This window comes from Kogia breviceps, chromosome 4 (assembly GCF_026419965.1).
Source record: "Kogia breviceps isolate mKogBre1 chromosome 4, mKogBre1 haplotype 1, whole genome shotgun sequence".
NCBI classification, from domain to species: Eukaryota; Metazoa; Chordata; class Mammalia; order Artiodactyla; family Physeteridae; genus Kogia; species Kogia breviceps.
In genome coordinates this window covers 55,176,190-55,192,209 of record NC_081313.1, presented here as the reverse complement: position 1 = coordinate 55,192,209, position 16,020 = coordinate 55,176,190, and the positions used below count along the sequence as shown (strand labels likewise).

Genomic DNA, 16,020 nt, shown 5'->3' with positions numbered 1-16,020 from the left:
CTACATCTGCATCTTTATTCCTATCCTGCCCCTAGGTTCTTCAAAACCATTTTTTTTTTTTTAGATTCCATATATATATGTTAGCATACAGTATTCGTTTTTCTCTTTCTGACTTACTTCACTCTGTATGACAGACTCTAGGTCCATCCACCTCACTACAAATAACTCAATTTCATTTCTTTTTATGGCTGAGCAATATTCCATCGTATATATGTGCCACATCTTCTTTATCCATTCATCTGTCAATGGACACTTAGGTTCCAGCATACTCTTTTAAAGTAAAAATTGATAAGCTGATTCTAAAATTTACGTGGAAACACATAGGAACTAGATAACCAATGATGAAAAAGAACAAAGTTAAAAGACTTACAGTAACTGATTTAAAGATTTGCTATAAAGAGTAAAGTAAGTCAGTGTGGTATTGGTGGAAGGATGAACACATATCAATGGAACAGAATAGAGTCCAGAAATAAACCCACGCATATAGGGGCAATTTTTGATGGAGGTGCAAAGACAAATCAATGAGAGAAATAATAATCTCTTAACAAATGATGTACCTCTATACACAAAAAATAAACCACAAACTTAACTGCATACCACATTAGTTCAAAATGTTTCATAATAAATTTTTTATGCATGCAATCAAAGTTCTGCATTCTGGAGAAGTTCTGACAAAGAAAACAGAGTTATTTAAGTTTTTTTTTTAGGGGGAGATACTTGAAAAATTTTGAAGACTGCTATTTTAAATAGTTAAGTCAGTTTTAAGTGAAGAAAAATTATATTGGGGTTTGTAAAGCTACTGAATATGCTCATCACACTAAACAAGACAGCAGGCAAACTGGCTTTAAAGTTATAAACATATTGATCTTTTATGGTAATCTAAATCCCTGAACTTCTAGTATGCTCATAATCAGGAGAAATTAAAGTCTCAGTTCTAAGTCTCGTTTTCCTCATATCTAGGTATCTTTACTTTCGGGAAATGGATGGTTATGGATTTGCAGAAGAGTAAGATTAAGAAGCTTGTTACTGCGAGAAAAGGGTTTACTAGTGATGAAATAAAATGTATACTTTAAGGCAGGACAAGAAAAATTAAACAAAATTCTCTCTGTGTGTCCCTTTGGGCCTCCTCCCTCCCTAATGTGCACATGCATCTGCATTAAACGTTAACCAGAGCGCCTCAAAGATGGGAGCGCATGCTCCACCGTAGAGATCAATTTCTTCCCTTTCTTCTGATGCTAGCCATGTAACTTCCTAAAAGAAGAGCAGCTCTGTAGGGGGTCATGGTGCCTTGCTGCTCGCTTTGCACGTGCTTACCTGGGCTATGTATCTTTGGTGAACTTTATGTAAAATATCAGTATATCATTTCTATGTAAGATCCTCCGTCTTGAAAATGGATATAACTGTGTCTTGGACTTCTAACAGGTGGAACAGTTCTCAGGGCTTTCTGAGAGTCTGTCTTCTGGGTTACAATCCTCAGTTTGGCTCTAATAAAATTCCCTTTTTTTTCTTCTTAATGTCATTGTTAACTGAATTTTCTTTGGCATTAGTTTCTTTCTAATCCAGAGTAATCATTAAATCTGGTCAAGGTTTTGACCACTACAAAATTCCTTCAGTTATTTCAAGGATGTTGGGTATTAGGGAATAATACCAAAATCATTGCACCAGGTGAAGCTAATGACCCAGCACGTTTTGGGAGGGGTTAAAGGGAGGTAGGGCCCTTCGCCGTATATTCACAGGAATGGGTGGCCAGTATTGCAGCTTTCCAGGCCCACCAGGCCCTGCCCTCTGGCTCCTTCCCACTGCCTGGCCTTTGCCCCAGCAGTTCCTCTGGCCTACAAGGCCCCCTCATTCCTTAGCTCTGAAAACCTGCTTTTCAAGAGCCGCTGCTCCAGCTCAGCACCATCTTTCTCTTCCTCGATTCCTAGACGCTTAATATTTGAACCAGCTAATTTTACCTTCACTGACGCACGCACGGCTTCGCCCTGTTTTTCTAGGTCTCGAGCTATTATTCAAAACTCGCTTGCGCTCAGCTGGTGACGCTACCGGGGTCTAAGTCTGACAGAGCTACCAGCGCCGCCCCTTAATCACGTGAGCTCCGGCTCTGGCGCAGAGCCAGGGGGCGGTGCCGGGACCCGGGCCGCCACGCCCACCTTTCCGGTTGGGGCAGAGCAGCGCGGTCACGTGGCTGGAGGAGCAGCGGTTCTCGCGGCTTCGAGTCTCGGCCTCGGCTGAGCGCGCTGAGGGGGCGGAGGGACGGGGGCGGCGCGAGGCGGCTGGGGTGCAGCTCTCGTCGCCCCGCTCTCGGTTCCTCACCCGCCAAGGACAGTGGAGAGGGTCCAGGGCCAGACCCCCGGGCGGGGCTGCGCAAATTCGAGAAACTCGACAGGTTATGTACAAGCTGGTGAACTGGCTCCTTCCCCTCTTGCTAGTTGAATGGCCTCATCTTATATTGTAGAAATAAGGAATAGATTTGAAAGACTCTTTCCACCTCTCTCATCTCCTCCTTTATTATTATTTTTCTGCTAATTATGAGCCTTAAAACTACAGCGCACTAAATGCAATGTGGTATCCTGGATTGGATTCTAGAACAGAAAAAGGACGTCGGTAGAGAAACTGGGGAAATCCGGATAAAGTATTTGGTAAGTGCGTGTATCAATATTAATTTCTTAGTTTTGATAAATGTACTCTAATATTGCATTAGAAGAATTTGGGTAGAGGGCATACAGGAGCTCACTGTACTATCTTTGCAACTTACTGTAAATCTAAAATTATTTTAACATTGAAATTTAAACAAAATCCTACAGCGGTATGCCGCAGATCACTGTTTACAGGAAGGGCTGAAGTCAGTTCCTTTTTTGCCAAGCCTGACAGGAATTAGGTGTCTGTTTGATCAACTTGTTTGCTAAGGAAATAGTTGTCCGGCTAGTGGGTGTGGATGCTTCTAGTTCAAGTTTTAGGGGCAGGAATCTGTTTTCTTTTTCAATTCCATCCATTAAGTGTCTCTGGAACACCTGTTATGCACAAGTAAATGAGAGACACTCATTCCCTACAGTAGGGCCGTGTGTGATAAAAAAAAAGCAAGTCAGGTAGGAAATACAGACTATTAGAAAGATACAACGTAGAGCTAGGAGGGCTCAGAGGTAGAAAAAAGCACATCTGGCCCAGGGGAGTCAGGAGGGCTACTAGAGGGAGTAGCTGTCATGAACTGAGGGGGGCCTGAGAGGAGAAAGCATTCTGGGTGGAGAGTGGCTCCAGCAGAGGCTTTAAAGAGACCAGGCTGAGGGGGCCTGGAAGCAGGTACAATCCCTTTTCCACGGAAGCACAGAGCATGCCCAGGGAATACTGGCAGATGGCACAGGAGGTGAAAACTGGTTACGTTATAGAAAACAAGGTGACACCTACTTTAATCATATATACCATGGGAGCTATGGAATGTTTTGGGGCAGGAAAGGGACATCATTGGATCTGTGCTTGCAGATGATTGAGTTGGCAGCAATGGCTTGGAGTAGATCAGTTAGGGAAGTATTGGTGTAGCCCAGGAGAGGTAAAAGAAGTTCATCCGGGGCTGTGAAGTTGATGTGCAAAGAAGGACATGGTTTGGGGAGATTTTGGGGACCTAGAGGACTTGGCAACTGATGGCACTGAGAAGAAGAAAAAGGAAAAAACTCCAAATCCCACAGTTTTGGCCCTGGATGTTTTGGAGCGTGATTGATGGGTTTGCAGCAAGAGAGGACTCAGCAGGAGACCTGGGGTGGCAATGGGGAGGGTAATGCATTTGTTTTTGAACAAGATGTGTTTGAATTGCTGGCAGGATATTGAGCTGGAGATGAGTATTTTAAGAGTGTTCAGGAGTGGAAGCCAAACATATGCAGAAGGGACAGGAAGAGGCAAAGGAGTATGAGTGGGCAGGTAGTAGCCAGTCAGGGATCCCTGTGGGGTTGAGGAGTGAAGGTGGGCCAGGGGCCTTGGACATGGTGAGTCAGTAGCATCACAGCTTCTGCAGAGGCGCAGGGGCCTGAGGAATGAGGCTGGATCTTAGATTTAGCAATTAGGAAGATACACGTCACTTTCAGAGTTGTTTTAATGGAAGAGTAGAAGATTGTGTGCTCACAGTCTGTAGTCTGTTCATTCAGTCGCCATTCCCAAGTGGGCCAGGAGCCAGGGATATGGATTCTAGTTCTGGCCCTGACACTCCCTGTGTAATTTTGGGCAAGTCATGTATGCTTGGGCTGGCATAAGAAGACACCCATAATAAGACCAAAACGACCTTTATATTTCTAGCAACACCTAATAGTCCATAGAGCCAAGGTTCCATGGGGCACACTTTGGAAAATGCTGCTATAGAGCCAGGATTTTAGAGGTCTAAAGAGTGAAAGAGGGCTTCCCTGGTGGCGCAGTGGTTGAGAGTCCGCTTGCTGATGCAGGGGACACGGGTTCGTGCCCCGGTCTGGGAAGATCCCACATGCCGCGGAGCGGCTTGCCCCGTGAGCCATGGCCGCTGAGCCTGCGCGTCCGGAGCCTGTGCTCCGCAACGGAAGAGGCCACAACAGTGAGAGGCCCGCGTACCACAAAATATATATATATAAATAAATAAAGAGTGAAAGAATATTATGCAGTCCCCTGACTTGACAAATGAAGAAACTAATACCCAAATTCATATTAATGATGGTGTCCAGAATACCCCTATAAAAGTAGTTATGCTTAAAACCATTTTGGAAATCCTAAAATAGTCTCTGAGAGATTAAATGACTTGCCCAGGATCACAGAGCAGCACGTGGTGGTGTGAGATTTGAACCCAGGCCTTCTGGGTCAGGGCCCTTCTCTTTCCCACATCCTGCTGCCTCCTTGGTTGTCAGCCTTGAATGCATTTAAAACTGGTTGAAAAATAAATAAATAAATAAATAAATAAATAAATAAATAAAACTGGTTGAATGGAATGTTAGTAACTTCAACTTTTTTCCCCTTTCTTAGAAGAAATGTGTTCCAAAAGTCAAGTCTTAACCACTGGACCACCAGGGAAGTCCCGACTGCATTATATATTAATATTACTATATAATTAGTATATAAAACTGGGAGAGTACACAGCCAACAATTCCCAAAGTTACATTTTAAAAAACACTAGAACATTAGACCATGCGAAAGCTCATTTTGTTCAACTCTGAACAGTGGGAAGGTGTACCTGTGACGCCTGAATATATGTGGCTCATTGAAAAATATTCTTAGCTGATCCTGTGATTGCTTACTCTTTCCTCTTATTGCTTTTTTCCTTTGCGTTGACCAACTGTATTTTCTTCACTGTTGGCTACCAGACCCTGACCACACTCTTCTTAACAGAGGCAGAAGGCTGCATTTATAAGCAGGAATCTGCACTAGAGGTAAAATACAGCCTCTTAGGGATTAGTCTTTGATTCAGTAAGTAGTATCCTATGTACCTTGACAAATAAAAATAGACAAACTTGGGCTTCCCTGGTGGCGCAGTGGTTGAGAATCCACCTGCCGATGCAGGGGACGCAGGTTCGTGCCCCGGTCTGGGAAGATCCCACATGCGGCGGAGCGGCTGGGCCTGTGAGCCATGGCCGCTGAGTCTCCGCGTCCGGCGCCTGCGCTCCGCAACGGGAGAGGCCACAACAGTTGAGAGGCCTGCGTACCGCAAAAAAAAAAAAAAAAAAATAGACAAACATTTTTTAAAAATTATTTATTTATTTAGGCTGCACCAGGTCTTAGTTGCAACACGTGGGATCTTCTTGCGGCGTGAGGGCTCCTTAGTTGCGGCATGCAGACTTCTTAGTTGCAGCATGTGAACTCTTAGTTGTGGCATATGTGTGGGATCTAGTTCCCCAACCAGGGATCGAACCCAGGCCCCCTGCATTGGGAGCACAGAGTCCTACCCACTGGACCACCAGGGAAGTCCCTAGACAAACTTATTTAGGAAATAAACTTGTAAAGGAACCAAGATGATTTCATAAAAATTTGGGGAAAAAATGGATCCAATATACTTTGTTGAGTGTTGCCGAACTAGCTATTTTAGACTTTTACTCTCAGTTTTACTTGATATCATAAATAATAGAAACTTGGTTTACTCTGATGTTAATCTTATTGAAGTTCTCTGAAAGATAGAAAGCAGTGGATAAGAGTCTAACAGTATCTCTGACATGAGGGGTCTAGATTTAGAATCTGGCTCTATCTTTTTTTAGCTATGTTATTTAACCTCCTTGTACTTCAGTGTAATTGTCTAGACTTAAACAATAATAGTATTGTCTGTAAAGTGTTTGTGAAGATTAAATAGAATAATCTAAGTAGAGCACTTAGAATAGTTCCTAGCACACAGAAAGCAAGCAACAAGTGCTAGCTGTTATTAGATCATGGCTTAAAAGTTGTTGCCAATTTTTTAAAATTAATTGATTTATTTATTATTTATTTTTGGCCGTGTTGGGTCTTCCTTGTTGCACATGGGCTTTCTCTAGTTGTGGTGAGCCGGGGCTGCTCTTCATTGCAGTGCACAGGCTTCTCATCGCGGTGGCTTCTCTTGTTGCAGAGCACAGGGTCTAGACGTGTGGGCTCAGTAGTTGTGACTCGCGGGCTCTAGAGCACAGGCTCAGTAGTTGTGGTGCACGGGCTTAGTCGCTCCGCGGCATGTGGGATCTTCCCGGACCAGGGCTTGAACCTGTGTCCCCTGCATTGGCAGGCGGATTCCCAACCACTGCGCCACCAGGGAAGCCCAAGTTGTTGCCAATTTAAGGCATCCAGTTTAATCATTTTCTTTTCTAGGAGGACACAGCTGATTAACACACTTCTCATCTTTTCCCCTAATCTAGTTAAAAGGTCTCTTTTTTTTTTTCTGTTTTAAAAAAAATATTTTAATGTCATATTATTGAGGTATAATTTACATATAATAAAATGTACCATTGTAAGTATATGGTTTAATGAGTTTTGACAAACCATCATTCCAGTCAGGATACAAGACTTTTTCATCACCCCAGAAAAGTTCCCTCATGCCCTTTGAAGCCAACCTTCCCACCCCAGGTAACCATTGATCTGTTGTTTTGCCTGGATTTCATACAATACATGGTTCTTCTGTTAGTATAATGTAAGATTCATCCACATTATTGCATATATCAGAAATTTATTATTTATTACTGAATATATTCTGTGTGTGGACCACCACAGTTTGTCCATTTTCTTGTTGATGGACATTTGGGTTGTTTTCAGTTTTTTGGCTCTTTTGGATAATACTGTGAACATTCATGCACACATCTTTGTATGAACACGTTTTCATTTCTCATGGGTAAAGCTTAAGCATGCAGTTGTTGGGTCACTTGTTTGAAAGAAACTGTCAAACTTTTTCACAGTGGTTGTTCCATCTTATACTCTTGCCATCAGTGTATTTGGGTGTCCACATCCTTGGCAACACCTGGAACTGACAGTGGTATGTGGTGGAATCTCATTGTAGTTTTTTGTAATTGTAATCTATAGTTCCTTGATGAATGATGTGAAGCCTCTTTCCATCTATGTTTCTTCTTCTTTTTTTTTTTTTGGCTGCGCCTTATGGCTGGATCTCAGTTCCCCGACCAGGGATCGAACCCGAGCCCCGGCAGTGAAAGTCTGGAATCCTAACCACTAGGCCACTGGGGAACTCTCCAGGTATCTTCTTTTTTTAAAATTTTATTTTATTTTTTTTCAGGTATCTTCTTTTATGATGTATCTCTCTCAAATTTTTAAGGGCCTTTGCTTTTAAACATTGAAAATGTATGGTACCTTGACCCTAAAAATAACAGAAACCCCTTCAAACATGATAGATTTATTTGGCATCTTTGTGTGGCTTTAGAAGTGGGAGATTAAGTGAGAGACTTCAGCAAAAATACAAGACTGAGATTTAATTATTTTTGAATGTCCTGGTAAGCAATTACTTAAACAGCAGGATATTTAGAAAGGATTTCAGATGTGTTTATTTTCCTTTTTAAAAAAAAAAAAAAAAAAGAGTCTTGAGAAAAGGATGAAATATTTCTAAATATCTTCAGCAAAGCAGCTGTTTTGAAATGCCTGGTGGTGAAAGTCCCTCTTCACTGCCCTTGTACTGGAGGGACAAGGCTGAGCATTTCCGGTGCTCTCCAGCCAACAGGTGGCCGCTGTTACCAGGTAGGTGCCCACAGTGGGCTCCACACGGGAGAGGGAGGGGCTCAGTGATGGGCATTTCTCTGTAGGGCATTGTTGCCAGGAGTTAGCCCCAGGTTATCCGTGTGGAACCTTACAGAGGTGGCTGTTTTGTTTTTCGCCCCAGGCAAGTATTTCAGTTTATTGGTTTTATTTATTTAATTAATTGATTTATCTATCTATGTATCTGTTTATTTTGGCTGCACTGTGAGGCATGCAGGACCTTAGTTCCTCTACCAGGAATCAAACCTGTGCCCATTGCAGTGGAAGCAGAGTCTTAACCACTGGACCGCCAGGGAAGTCCCTCAGTTTGTTTGTTTATTCCTTTCTCCATTTATTTAAAAGTACTGTTGAGCACTGATCATGTCTTAGATAACTGTGTAGGCACTGGGCATGCAGTGTGATCCAAACGGACCAAAATCTCTACCCTGTGGAGCTTGCATTCCACTTCGGGCCCTTGGGAGCGGGTTTGGGCTCTGGTAGAGGAAACGTCCAGGTCGCACTACCTTTTGAGAAGCGTAACAGGCAGGCCAGAGCCACCTTCTGCTTCCCTAGGCTCCCATTTGTACTGCTTTCCCCCTTTGAATGGTGTGCTTTGAAAAAAATGAGTAAAATATGGAGGGGTATGTTAGAAGGTCATAGGTGCCAAGAAGAAAAATCAAGCAGAGAAGTGAGATAGGGAAGAGGAGTTGGCAGTTTTAGGTGGGGTGCCAGGAAAGGCCACACTGAGAAGGTGACACTGCAGGAAAGACCCAAGGAGGTGAGGAACCAGCTGTGCATCTGACTGGGGGAAGAACGTTCCCGGCAGAGGGAACTTGAAGCTCTGGGGCAGGAATGCCTGGCTTGGTCAGTAATACCAGGGAGGCTGGGGAGGCCAGGGCGAGGGTACCGGGCAGAGGTGAGCTTGGGGCCCCTCGCCATTGGAAGGGCTTTGACTTATACTCTGTGCTGAGAAACACTGGAGGGTTTTGAACACAGGTGTGGCATGGTTAGAGAAAGAGAGGGACGATGGGGGGGACCTTCTTCCCTCCATCTGTCACTGTCCCAACAAAACCTCTCCTAATCATATCTGCACAGAAATAGAAAATGAACCAAGTAGAGCCTTAGGAGAGAGCGTAAGGGCCCTGAGCACCTGAAGTAGATAAAGCGTTGTGAGGCACAGAGGCAAGATGGCCTTAGTCATTGGAAGCTGGGTTTTCAGACTCTTCTGAATTTTATACAGCTCTTCTTCGGCTTGTGAAAACTGATCCCTTTCCTTTGTAAGCTCGTTTGTCAGGTGTGTTCTTTTTCCTTGGCAAAGCCTGATCTGCTGTATCCTGATCAGTAGATTATTGGATTCAGTAAAAGTCTTTCCTATTTCCTTGGAAATAAGGAGTCAGATCTTTTCTTACCCGAAGAGTTCTGAAATGTTAAACAGCTTCAGTTGGATTGCAAGGGGCATCTGTGTGCTTGTGCATTGCTGGCTGTGCCTGCAAAATATAGGAAGGAACTTTTCTTCCCTGGCAAACCCAACTTTGATTATACTGACAGCTTTTTAACTACTGTTTTCTCTTAACTGCAGATAACTTGTTTATCCCTGCGGTAAAGAAGGCACGTGGCTGATGAGCGGGGAGGCGAGGCCGCAGAGTGGGGCAGAGGGGCAGGCCTGGGAAGCAGAGGACGATGACATGGCAGAAGGCGATTTAGGGTATGGCCTCAGAAGAAGGCCCGGTGGCATTTATGAAGTGCAAGTTTCACATTTATTTACATCTAGAAAAAGATCAGATGGAGAGACCTTTAGTCCTCCCCCATTTTCAAGAAATGGGGAAGAAAGAAACAGTGCCGTTTTTCAGTATTCCAAGCATAAGAGCTTGCGTGATACATACCCGGAAGGACCCCAGATTCCCTATCATGGCCGACAAAGTAGCACTGGTAAGAATGCCTAGCAATCCTTTCTCCTGTTTTCTGCCCTGTGGATTTTATCAATGCTGTCAGCCTCCCAACACATGAAGATGGGTCACCATCGTGGATTTTAGAAATTTATCTTTATTCACCTCTAGAGGTTGATTGGTGATGGTAAAAGTAATTGATGTTTCTGTCTCCACGTATTATACAAATTGTGAAGTACAGTAATTATTCTGCATCAATACATATGTGTTAGTTATATCAATAAGTAATTACTTACCTTGCTTTTCTTGTGAAGTAGTGGTATACTTCATTTGTTCTTTTTTTGTCTTATTCAACAAACATTTATTGGGTACCTATTAGGTGCCCAGGACAGTACCAGACTCTGGGAGTAACATCAGTAAATAAAATAGTCAGATGTCATGGAGTTCACATTCTGGTAGAGCAGACAGAAAATAAACCTGCAAATCAACAGCTATGTAACATCAGGCAGTGGTAAGTGGAAAGACAGTGAGTGAGTGGAGGGGCTGGGGTGCTGCTGTTTGAGGCACAGGTCGAGAGAGGCCTCTCTAAGGAGGTGACATTGGAGCACTGCAAGCCTGATGCTCATCTGGGGAAGGAATGTTACAGGCAGAACACACAGGCTTCAGGTTATTTTAGGGATGTCATAAAATTCTCAAAACAAAATTAATTTATCATAAGTAAAAATGAATTGTGCTGTACACTAAGGAGAGAATAAAATTCAGAATCATATTGTGAGAGAGTGTTACAATATGAAGTGACCCGGAACTGGTGGACGAGTCCCAGCCTGCACTGTGGTACAGCTCTGGTGTGGCTGAATCTTTTGTAATCCACATTGTAAAACTTCCCCACCAAAGTGGAACACACACAATTAGAACAACATGAAAGTAATTTAAGAAACATTTCAGGGCTTCCCTGGTGGCGCAGTGGTTGAGAGTCCGCCTGCCGATGCAGGGGACACGGGTTCGTGCCCCGGTCCAGGAAGATCCCACATGCCGCGGAGCGGCTGGGCCCGTGAGCCATGGCCGCTGAGCCTGTGCGTCTGGAGCCTGTGCTCCGCAACGGGAGAGGCCACGGCAGTGAGAGGCCCGCGTACCGCAGGAAAAAAAAAAAAAAAAGAAACATTTCAGATTTATAAAAACATGGTGCAGCTGGGGATCGATCTCTGTCCCTCAAAATCCTCCTTGAAATTAGGATGGGATTATGTATATATTTTTCTTCCAAGTCCTTATCATGCATAGAGGATGGATGCTGTTTTGCAAGCAAGATGTTGAAAATTGAACATTATGCTAAGATGCCTTTACAAAAATGTGAGGAAACTACTGGGATATAAACAAGAAGTAATAGTAATGGTATGAGCTCCTATTTTTTTTTTTGAGTTATGGACTTTTGTCTTTTTATCAAAGTTGACTTGATTCTAGGTAAGAATGTTGTGTTAGTTTCCTCTTGCTAATAGGCAGTTTCCAAATTACCAGAAATGTGATGGTTTAAAACAACGTAAGTTTTATTCTCTTACAGTTCTGTAGGTCAAAAATCCAACACAGGTTTCACTGGACTAAAATCGCGGTGTTGGCGTGGCTGCCTCCCTTCTGGAGGCTCTAGGGGAGAACCCACTCCCTTGCCTTTTCCACCTTCTAGAGGCTGCCTTCCCTGGCCGTGGTACCCTTCCTCCGTCTTCACAGCCACTTCTCCCGCAGCCTCATGCTGATACTGACTCCCCTGCCTCCTTCTTTCATTTATAAGGACCTGGGTAATCCAGGATAGTCTCCTATCTCCAAGTATTTAATCACACCTGCAAAATCCTTTTTGCTGGGTATTCACAGGGTCTGGGATTAAGATGTGGACATCTTTGGGGGCCATTATTCTGCCTACCACAGGTGTTAATAGAATAGAACTTGTCATTGTCAACCCAGTGTTACTTTTTTAAAATTTTTATTTATTTTTAAATTTTTGGCCGTACCATGCTGCATTCAGGATCTTAGTTCCCTGACCAGGGATTGAACCCATGCCCCCTGCACTGGACCTGCCAGGGAAGTTCCCCAATGTCACTTTTGTCCCTCACTGGAACCCTGAATTATCAGAGTAAAAACATGACTTAGGTTTTCCCTTGGTTACTGTCATGTTGATGAAAGTTCAGAATAGCAAAGAAAAGAATTGTTTTGAGAAATTTTTAATGTCCCTTAAAATATTCTTTCTAAATTTTTTTTGCTTCTTTTTACTTCCTGTTCTCTTGCTATAATTTATCACTTCAATGTTTTTCTATTGCCAGTGAAACTGCAATGTAAATGAAGTTCCTGGGAAGCCCAGATTAATGTCTCAGTTGATCGATCCCATTAAGGAGAGAATAATTGAAGTTACTGGAGACTTATAGTGATTCTCCTTGGAAAGAAATTAAATTCAGGTTATTTCTTAGATATTCATATCACGATGTTGATCAGGCCTAAGCCAAACACCAAAATTTATTTACTTTACTCACCAACATTCATTAATATTGTGTTTGGATGTAGTAAGTAACCAATTCATTAACAACAGTTTTATTTTAGAGTCCTTTTTTTAAAGAGTCTTTTGATTCAAAAGTATGTGTCTTTTCATTTGTGGAATGTTTTAAGCTATCTGTTTTTATCATCATTTGGTTTATTACAGTTATTTTCTCATTTCAGTTTAGGGAGAGGCTGTATTTGATATTTTGTAAACAAGTGTCCCATATTTAACTAGCTAAAGAAAATATTTAATTTTTTTTCCCTCCAATAGATTCTAATTCAGAGTTGTCAAATGTGGAATTAAGGCAACGTCTTCATGAAACTTTAGAGGTAGGTACTCTGGCTAACATACAAATTCTCATGTGAATAAAGTCCACTGATAGATATTTTGTGTAAGTATCACTAACATGGTATGGAAGGCAGCTGTTGGCTTTCCAGATATTCTCGAGCCACACTGTCAAGCTCATAGCTTCCAGCTGGCCTCCACATCTTGGTGGCTTCGTCTCCTCATCTCTTAGAAAGGCTGTTCATATAAACATGCCCTCCTGTTCTCCTTTCCAACTTATTTCTCTAATCTCCTCCTCGAGAAAATAATCACTCCCTTCCATCTGTCTTCCCAGTATGTGCGACTTGAAATAACCTACCTAATGGAACCTCTTTGAAGTCAGAGGACTAGGAAGTACCCCAGGGGGTCTGAGGAGACCATCCCTCTTGCTGGGAGTTGGAGTTTCTCTGAGGGTGCTTGTCGTTTCAGGAACAGAAAGCCCATCTTAGTGTGCATTTGTTTTTTTCTTTGTTTGTTTTTTGGGGTTTTTTTGGCCGCAGCATGTGGGATCTTAGTTTCCTGACCAGAGGTCAAACCTCAGGCCCCCTGCAGTGGACGCATGGGGTCTTAACCGCTGGACCGCCAGGGAAGTGCCTTAGTGTGCATCTGTATCTCTTCTGGTGATCGCTACTCTACTAGTTTCCTAGGGCTGTCCTGACAAACTGGTGTCTTAAAAGAGCAGATCGATTCTGTCTCATTATGGAGGCTAGAGGTCTGAAATCAAGATGTGGGTGGGCCATGTTCCCTCTGAAGGGTCTAGAGGAGAATCCTTTACCCCCTCCTAGCTTCTGGTGGTTGCCGCCAACACCCTTTGGCTTGTAGCTGCGTCACACCAGTCATTGGATTGAGGCCTACTCTGATCTAGTATGACATTAATTACATCTGCAAAGACCCTATTTCCAAATAAGGTCGAATTTTTGGTACCAGGGGTTAGGACTTGAACATATCTTTTGGGGTGGAGGGCACAGTTCTACCTATAATAGCTACTGTAGCTGTGTAGCCGATCATGTTCTTATTTTATGTGGTCTAAAGCTTTTTCTCCAAATTATTAACTGTGTGTGTGGCCTAGATAGGTAAAAGCAAAAGATTTGGGCTTCTAGTCATAACTGGCACCTGACAGCGAGCATCTCAGTTTTAGCCTCTCTGGTCCACTTATAAAGCCTGGAGGAATTTCCAACCTCATTTTGTAAGGTCAGAGCACTTTTTTTTTTTTGGTATGCGGGCCTCACACTGTTGTGGCCTCTCCCGTTGCGGAGCACAGGCTCCGGAAGCACAGGCTCAGTGGCCATGGCTCACAGGCCTAGCCACTCCACGGCATGTGGGATCTTCCCGGACCGGGGCACGAACCCGTGTCCCCTGCATTGGCAGGCGGACTCTCAACGACTGCGCCACCAGGGAAGCCCGGTCAGAGCACTTTGAGTCAAAGTGAATATTGAGCTTAAATGTAAACTGTCTAAATTGATCATTTGGGTTTGCATATCTCACAGATAGGAAGACTACTTGTGTTTTTCTCCTCAGGAGGTAGAAATTTTGAAAACTGAACTTGAGGCATCTCAAAGACAACTTGAAGGTAAAGAGGAAGCATTGAGAATTCTTCAAAGCAATGTAAGAAGTTACTTTTACACTTTCATCAGGTATACATTCCAATGATAGGTAGTATGGTTTTATCTTTAATTTTTTAAATTTTATTTTATTTTTATATTTTGGGCCATGCTGCGCGGCTTGCCGGATCTCAGTTCCCCAACCAGGGATTGAACCCGGGCCATGGCAGTGAAAGTGCCGAATCCTGAACACTAGACCACCAGGGAACTCCCTGGTTTTAGCTTTTAAAATAAAGGCAACAGTGTTTAATATAGTTGTTTATTTCTTTTTGAGCTATAGATTTTTAAAACAGCTTTATTAAGATATAACTTAATGTCATGAATTTCACTCATTTTAAGCATACAGTTTATTTTTACTAAACTTAGAATTGTGTAACTATCATCACAACTTAATTTAGAACATTTCCATCACCCCAAAAAAGGAACCTCTTACCCATTAGCAGTTATTCCCATTCCCATCCCCAGCCACCACTCATCTACTTTCTGCTTTATAGCTTTGCCTTTTTTATTTCATAAGTAGAATCATACAGTATATGTCTAGATTCTTTTGCCCCTGGATTCTTATAGTTAGCATATTTTTAAGGTTCATGCATGTTGTAGCATGTGTCAGTGCTTTCTTCCTTTTTTATTGCCAAATAATATTCCATTGTATAGATATGCCACATTTTGTTTATCCATTTACCAGTTGATAGCTATTTTGGGCTATTATGAATAATGCTGCTATGAATGTTCACGTACATGTCTTTATGTGCGAAATCCGTTCATTCATTCTCACGTTCATTGGGAAAGAACCAAACCAAGATCTTCTGACTTTTGAACTATGAAACTCTATACAAAAGGTCTCTGTGGGAATCTCATCTCAAGGTAATTTTCTACTGTCTTAAAATAAAAATGTGAACTTTACCTTGCATATAAAGGTGATTGGAAATTTAATTTATACTGATACAGTCTTTATTTTTCTTAGGCAGTATTTGGCAAAGCCACAAGTCATACCCAGGCAGTACTTCAAAAAACTGTGGAACAAAAGAGATCCTTGGAGAAGGTATTTGACCACATAATAGCGTATAGCATAGACTTGTTCAGTTCAATAAGCTTTCAAATAGAATTCTCTTAAAAATCACCTTACCAGTGGATATGTCATTTGTGTATACCCTCTGCTAGGTGTACTTCAACTTCATACAGTCCCTTCCCTTTTGGAGCTTATAATCCAAAACAGATTGTAACATGGGCTAAGCCTACTAAGTTGACACTTCCTGTTTTTCTTCTTTTCCTATTTTTCTTCTTCTGCTTGCCCTGCAGAGCCTGCTTCTTTCTGACCATCTCATCTTCACTGAAAAGGTAGTTAGGAATCTCCTTGATGGTCATATTCCTATTCCTGTTTTACTCTCCTTTGGTGGGAGTGTCCTGGGCTCAGACTTCCAGGAGTATATGTTGGGGTCTGCATGGGTTGGGGGCAATGAGAAATCTAGGTTCAGGCCAGCAAATTTGAAATGTTCCCTATAATTAAGCTTCAGCAAAGCTTTTTGAGTGCTAAAGAGGCATGTCATATGTGTTTACA

At 42.6% G+C, this 16,020-nt stretch overlaps 1 protein-coding gene across 5 annotated transcripts in view; it reads left to right on the top strand.

The window, feature by feature from the left end:
• The first annotated feature begins 2,165 nt into the window (after positions 1 to 2,165).
• The window catches only part of CCDC125 (coiled-coil domain containing 125), a 33,812-nt gene continuing 19,957 nt past the window's right edge, over positions 2,166 to 16,020 (top strand). For 2 of the 5 annotated variants that reach the window (XM_067031075.1, XM_067031074.1), the window contains exons 1-7: positions 2,189 to 2,639; positions 7,561 to 7,641; positions 9,713 to 10,062; positions 12,808 to 12,866; positions 14,380 to 14,466; positions 15,427 to 15,504; positions 15,762 to 15,800. In XM_067031075.1, the coding sequence (XP_066887176.1) occupies positions 9,753 to 10,062; positions 12,808 to 12,866; positions 14,380 to 14,466; positions 15,427 to 15,504; positions 15,762 to 15,800 (573 nt within the window). In that variant the 5' untranslated portion in view covers positions 2,189 to 2,639; positions 7,561 to 7,641; positions 9,713 to 9,752. Of the gene's footprint in view, positions 2,640 to 7,560; positions 7,642 to 9,712; positions 10,063 to 12,807; positions 12,867 to 14,379; positions 14,467 to 15,426; positions 15,505 to 15,761; positions 15,801 to 16,020 lie in introns of all 5 variants that reach the window. The other 3 variants (XM_059062562.2, XM_059062559.2, XM_067031076.1) reach the window with 2 other exon arrangements.